General features: G+C 32.0%; 1 protein-coding gene across 1 annotated transcript in view; it reads left to right on the top strand.

Moving 5' to 3' along the window:
* Positions 1-7282, top strand: part of LOC106469501 (kinesin heavy chain-like) — a 30622-nt gene that overhangs the window by 18428 nt on the left and 4912 nt on the right. The window contains exons 11-15 of the mRNA XM_013930001.2: positions 2453-2659; positions 3142-3291; positions 3996-4091; positions 5194-5289; positions 5601-5718. Of these exons, the coding sequence (XP_013785455.2) occupies positions 2453-2659; positions 3142-3291; positions 3996-4091; positions 5194-5289; positions 5601-5718 (667 nt within the window). The remainder of the gene's footprint in view (positions 1-2452; positions 2660-3141; positions 3292-3995; positions 4092-5193; positions 5290-5600; positions 5719-7282) is intronic.

Below are 7282 nucleotides of genomic sequence, written 5' to 3'. Positions count from 1 at the left end.
GAAAAGTGTCTTTGAGCCTGCGTATTTACGTGAAAAGTGTCTTTGAGCCTGCGTATTTACGTAGAAAAGTGTCTTTGAGCCTGCGTATTTACGTAGAAAAGTGTCTTTGAGCCTGCGTATTTACGTAGAAAAGTGTCTTTGATCCCGAGTACTTGTGTTCCATGATAATAATATGAATGCAGTTAACCCTATGCACACAGCCTCTGAATTTGATTGACCTTGTAACCATGAAACTATACATACTATAACTTTGAGTGCTTTGAGTATATCTCCACCAATCTGGCAAGCTTTTAGTAAATTTTTGTAAGTCTGTTGTACATAAAAAAAAAGAATTGGATTTTTAATAAGTTATTTGTATTAAAAATTTGCCTGTGAACTTGTGTAGTCAGTCTGAATGATGGGCAGTTTTCCTTTAAAAAAAGATGCTTCTTTTCATATTTCATTTACTCAACCTCTAGAACCTCTTAAAGGAACATCAAAGTTATTTCTTAAGTAAAACTTTATATTTTTAGCACTTTTCTTCTCTACTCAAAATTATCAATGTACAATGAACTGAAAAGTTGAAAAATATGAAAAAAAAGCTTCGTAACAGACACCTATAATTAGTTATCCTCACAACCTCAGATTCTAACCTTTTCACATAAGTTTTAATTTACTTTTATGGTTTTAACATATTTCACTTTGAATCCTCTCTAAGTATGGGAAAATCAATAAATCATTAACGTGACAGTTTAGGGTAAACATCACAGAACCTAAAACCACATGCTTTTTAGAAGGAGTGATCACGAGAAATTAAAAAAAAATAATTTATGTTTTGTCTACTCTAATTAGTTTTAAGTTTTACATGTCAGTTACTTGTGTTAAAAATATATAAGTCAAAAATATACATAAAGAAAAAAGAAAGAAATTTAACTTAAGATTTGAGGTCATTTGCACACGGGTAACATGTAATAAGCCTTCTTTTTTTTCTCAGTATTTCATTTGTCCAACAACTACTTCATTTAGTCTTTAAATGTGTATATTAGAAAACACAAAAAAGTTTTAAATAAGTTTTAAAAAATTATTTTTGTTCTGGGCAATAAGTTCACTCAACACAATGTTTTCTTGCAAACTGCTGACCTTGATTGTTAAAATTAAAACGAATGCACATAAGAAACCTGTAATGTGAAACATGAGTTATAAACGTGTTCAGTAACTATGTACCACAGGAACTAGAAACTGCACTAAACTATGATAAGATGAGTGAAGCCTCTTTGATGGGTTTGACAAATTTATTGATATCTCAGCAAATGAAGAAGCAAGGAGGTTCAAAGTTTATATTATGATCCATCATTATCTATAGTTTGTGTTTCTTATTGGTTGGACACACTGAAAAAAAATAAAATAAAGAAAACTGAGGCAAGATGCATCACATGACACAAAGAAGTGAAAATTGAGAATTTAAGTATTTTGTTTTGAAATTAAGAAATTTATTAATATAAGTTTGGTAAGATAATTTTTAAATTGTTTTGTATGTATCTCCCTAAATAAATTGTGACATGAGCACTGTTGACCCGGCCACTTGCATAGGGTTAAAGTTAGGTCACTAAGTATGTTGAGAACAGGAACTAATAATGTTCCTGTATAACTTTAGGAAATTTCTGTGTGAATATGTTCGAATTTGTTATAGGTATCCATGTATCAAGATAATGTGTTTATTGAAACTTTATAGTGTATTCATGTAACAATATTTCATCACTTGTGTAATTGAATGTCTTAAAAATGTATGTTCTGCTTCATTATGGTCTCCCAGCAACTCAGTGGTAAGTCTGAGTGGTTACAGTGAAATGTATTGTCTGTTTCATTGTGGCCTCCCAGCAGTTCGGTGGTAAGTCTGAGTGGTTACAATGAAATGTATGTTCTTCTTCATTATGGCCTCCCAGCAGCTCAGTGGTAAGTCTGAGTGGTTACAATGAAATGTATTGTCTGTTTCATTGTGGCCTCCCAGCAGTTCGGTGGTAAGTCTGAGTGGTTACAATGAAACGTATTGTCTGTTTCATTGTGGCCTCCCAGCATTTCGGTGGTAAGCCTGAGTGGTTACAATGAAATGTATTGTCTGTTTCATTGTGGCCTCCCAGCATTTCGGTGGTAAGCCTGAGTGGTTACAATGAAATGTATTGTCTGTTTCATTGTGGCCTCCCAGCAGTTCGGTGGTAAATCTGAGTGGTTACAATGCTAACAATCAGGTTTCAATATGCGTGATGAGCAGAGCACAGACAAGCCACTATGCAAGTGCTTAGCAAAAAGCATTTTTTCTGTGTGCCATAGCTTGCATGTCTTTTCACCATGTTTTCTGTGATCTTGGCTGAAAGTAGTTTGTTTATAAAAAAAATTATTTAATAAAGGATTTAGTTTCCATGGATATTAAGATATTATTTTCCAGAAGATTTAAAGGATTATTTTAATTGAGCAGCTGATAACGTCAACACGACGAGACTATGAACTGCTTCAACAAGAAATGAACAGAATCCAGGAAGAGAATGAGTCTGCAAAAGAAGAGGTGAAGGAGGTTCTCCAAGCTCTGGAAGAGCTGGCTGTTAACTATGACCAGAAGTCGCAGGAAGTGGAGACTAAAAATAGAGATTTTGAAAACCTTAGTGAAGAACTGAGCCATAAACTTGTAAGTGGATCATGTGTCCTATGTTATATGTTGTGGCAGTTAAACTGATTAAAATCTGATAGTGTTTAATCATTGCAATAGTTAACAAAATGTGCGATTTATTCTGCGGTTTATGGTTTAATCTAGTTGCTTGAGAGTTTTGTGCAACTACGTTCTCATCCTTCAAATCATTGGTTCTTAATCTGTGGTCTCCGTTCATGTGGTCCGTGGAAAGGCTACGTAATTATGAAAAAAGAAGTGGCTTAGATCCCATTGTAGTCCACTGAGATAATAATAATAACGAATTCTAGTGATCCGCAAACAAAAGCGTTTGAGAACATCTGTTTTAGATGTGTACAATCTTTTGTCCATTTTTGAGATTCATCAATTTGCATGATTGTAATTAACATAGAACTTTTATCAGCTACTTACTAGTTATCCTCATTACATGAATCACAGAAGTTTGTTTTTAACCTCCATTATTTTTTCCATTGAATTGACAGTCACAGCTGAATTCAACACAGAATGACCTACAACTGCAGAGAGATCACAACATACACCAACGTAAGAGAGTTATTGAAATGCTGACCAATCTTTTGAAGGATCTTGGAGAGATTGGTGGAGTTCTTGGTGGAAACATAGCAGATATGAAGGTATGTATAATGTCGGGCTATAAAATTATGTTTACAAAATATTTCACACATGTACACTTGGTACTATATTAAGTAATAATAAATCTTATGCATATCATTATTAATTGAAGTTGGTTTGTTGACTTTGTTATCAGAATAATTAAGATTTGTTTTAGTTGAACAGCTTATAACCTCTATATATATGTTTTTTTTATTAATATAATATTAATTTCAAGGTTAAAATTGAATGTGTATATTTTAAATTTTGAAACTTAAAAATATCTTGTAAAAGATATTGTAAAATATGGCAAAAAATTGTAAAAGTTTATTGGTATTTTTTATATTTTACAGCCAAAGTTTATTTGTACGTTTTTTTTTATATTTTACAGCCAAAGTTTATTTGTACGTTTTTTTTCATATTTTACAGCCAAAGTTTATTTGTACGTTTTTTTTCATATTTTACAGCCAAAATTTATTTGTACGTTTTTTTTTTATATTTTACAGCCAAAGTTTATTGGTACATTTTATTTTGTATATTTTACAGCCAAAGTTTATTGGTACATTTTATTTTGTATATTTTACAGCCTAAGTTTATTGGTATTTTTTATATTTTACAACCAAAGTTTATTGGTATTTTTTATATTTTACTGCCAAAGTTTATTGGTACATTTTTTTTATATATTTTACTGCCAAAGTTTATTGGTACATTTTTTTATATTTTACAGCCATCAGCTGATATGGCTGGAAAAATTGAAGAGGAGTACACTGTTGCTCGTTTGTACATCAGCAAGATGAAGACAGAAGTTACAGGTTTAGTTCAGGTAAGAACATTGCAATAGAGTTTTTTTTAAAATTCAATCTGATATTTTTCTTTTAAACAGTTAAAGGATAATGTGTTTTAAACAATCCCAAAATTTATAATTAAACTTTTAATACTTGGTTTCAAATAACTAAATATACTGTTGATTTCATGAATATAAAACTTAAATGAAAAAAATCATTAATTCTTTTGTTTGTTTTGCTAGCTATTAAAAGAAGAAAAAAATAGGAGTGCGGGTGGGATTCAAACTCTCTGTTTGTTGTGTAGATGATTTAACCAACTGTGATAACTTATCCTGAATGTTGGAATTCTCACTTTTCATTTCATTGATATTATGGAATGAGTTAGGCCAGATTCTTAAGTTATGCCAATTGTCTTGTAAAGCTAACAATTATTATTTTTCATCGTTGTATGTTTGGAGTTGCTTAGCTTAAGTGTTTTAATTAGACTAACTAAAGGAGCCCGGCAAGGCCAGGTGGTTAGGCAATCGACTCGCAATCTGAGGGTCGCGGGTTCGAATCCCCGTTCCACCAAACATGCTCACCCTTTCAGCCGTGGGGGCGTTATGATGTGATGGTCAATCCCACTATTCGTTAGTAAAAGAGTAGCCCAAGAGATGGCGGTGGGTGGTGATGACTAGCTGCCTTCCCTCTAGTCTTACACTGCTAAATTAGGGACGGCTAGTACAGATAGCCCTTGTGTAGTTTTGAGCGAAATTCATAACAAACAAACTAACTAGAGATTTTTTGCAAGAAGTGAAAAACTGACACAGAGCAATATTCAAACTCAACCATTGTTTATGCTTACCAATTAGTTACCTTAACAATCAAGATATGACATCCCTATTACCATGATCCCCTGTTTTTGAATCACTGGCTACATAATGATAAAGCTTAGTTGGAATTTTGAATAATTACAACTACTTTAAACTAAAATAAACATTTTTGAGCTCATGTTTTTTTTTAGTTTTTCTGTGTACGTTTTAGTACTGTGGTTTAGGTAACTTGAACCATGTTTGTTTGGTTATTGAGAAATCACCTAAGTATTTAGAGATATCCAGATTTTTATACATTTTATAACTTGGGATGTGCTTCCATTTACAGAGGTGTCAGCAGCTAGAAAGGTTTCAATCAGATTGTAACAAGAAAATTGAAGCTAATGAAAAAGAAATGGCACAATGTCGACTTCTTATTAGCCAGGTAAAAATTGACTGTCATTTATTTTCTTGAGTTTTGTTCAATGAAAAAAAAGAATTAACATAATTTAATTTCTTGTAATATAGGCAAGTGTAAACCTTTATTATCTGTAATGTGCTTGTTTTATTGTGTTTTCTCAGTTATTTACTGTGGGTGTTATTTCCTTTATGAATTAGTTGTGGATTTTGTATTCTTCTGCGAGTGATTCGCTAGTTTTGCGTTTTTTAGTGTTTGTTTTTGTTAAGAAATTTTATTAGTTTTGTTCTAATTCCTTTCACAATTTCTGATGTATTTGTTTTATATCTTATTTTCAGTATGAAGCTAAGGTGAAATCGCTGCAAGAGTCAATGCGAGATGTGGAGAACAAGAGACGTTCCTTGGAAGAAGCAGTGGATTCACTAAATGAAGAGTGTGCTAAACTGAAGGCAGCCGGTTAGAATAAAGATAATAAAGGATCTGTGAATTGTTCTACGATTAAATTTAATCTTGAAATTTCGAGATAGTGAACTTAGTTGGTTGATGGTCTTTCCTATATTCATGCTTTTTCTGTAACCTCGGTCTATATCTCGACTCCTTTGGGTCACCGTGTTACGAGTGTAGTGCATACTTAAAGCATAACTCCATAACCTGAGCACTTTCAAAAGGTGGACCTTTTTTCTTTAGGACAGTTTCTCCCTGAAGAAGAAAGGCCTGTCTTTTGAAAGCGTATTGTTATATGGTGTTCGTCATTATATATATATATATATATATATTAAGACTTCTTGAACCTAAGTGTTTTTCTGATGTCATTAAGGTACAATTATTCATTGTGAAGACTTGTGATTGGTGGATGGTTAGTTTCATCTGAACCCTATTGACACATCGAGCTAGGCGGTTAACTCGATTAATAAATTACCTATGAGCATCAATTACATCAATTAGTGTCATCTAAAGTAATTAATTAAAATTAGCATTAAATTGATTAATATCAGGAAAATAGTGAACTGTTAAATCGAAAATTGGTGTTTCCAGTTATTACTATTTTAGAATAATCCAACTGTCCAAATCTCATGTGAGAATAATTGACTAATGAGCCCAACAATTAATTGATTGGAAGATTCCACCAATCACCCAGATTTATTGATGATCAGTTTTTGATCTCAGTTTATGGTGATTTTTGTATACTTGTGTTGATTGTTACTTGAATTTTTTTTAATTGTTTCATCCATTAATGTATTATTGTTTATCTGTTTCTAGTTTCCTGAGCTTTTCTTCTTTGATTTAACATGTTTGGGTTATTCCAGTGGCTAGAAATCCCAGCTAAGTTATTTTTTGTTTCAAGAGCTAGGCATCAGAAATATCTTCTGCTCTCTGTTAAACGTTAATTGATAATGCCACATTTGACGACGGCCGTGATTAATTGTATAGTTTAGGTAGAGTTTTTGTGAAATTTTAGAAATACCTAGAAAAGAGCTTTGGCAACACTCATCATAGAAATATTTAGTATAATTTAACAAAACAATCAAATCTTGAGAGAAATTAGATCTTTGGGAGAAACATATTATTTATTCTCTTCTGAGTGAGATTTTGTTTCCAGTATGATGGTCGATTAACAAATCCTAAAAGGCACAGAAAAGCAGTGAAATTCCTTTCTCACTTGTTGAATCATCAAAGTAGGTAAAAATATCTGTTGTTTGAAACTCATTTCTGCTCAGGTAATTTTAGTTCCCCCATTTCCTGACCTTGTTTGTTTTACTTCCAAAGACTGAATTTGTTTTTGGATATGTACAGAATGAGAACTTCTAAATTCTTTCCCATTTTGGATCTGTCAGCTTAATTTGGGTACACAAGTGTTTAAACTTTTTTTTTCTTCTTATATTCAGTTATCAACCTTTCATTTTTTTGTAAACATAATCTTATGTCCTTAAATTCTATTTACGATCAAAAGAAGTTTGTTAAGATGTCTGTTGAAATATATTAATCTTTTTTTTTTCAGTCTTCTTGGGTTAGATCTTTG

The sequence above is a fragment of the Limulus polyphemus genome, unplaced genomic scaffold, assembly GCF_000517525.1.
Source record: "Limulus polyphemus unplaced genomic scaffold, Limulus_polyphemus-2.1.2 Scaffold3517, whole genome shotgun sequence".
NCBI classification, from domain to species: Eukaryota; Metazoa; Arthropoda; class Merostomata; order Xiphosura; family Limulidae; genus Limulus; species Limulus polyphemus.
Note: the sequence above shows the minus strand (reverse complement) of the source record. Positions and strands in the feature narration are given on the sequence as shown.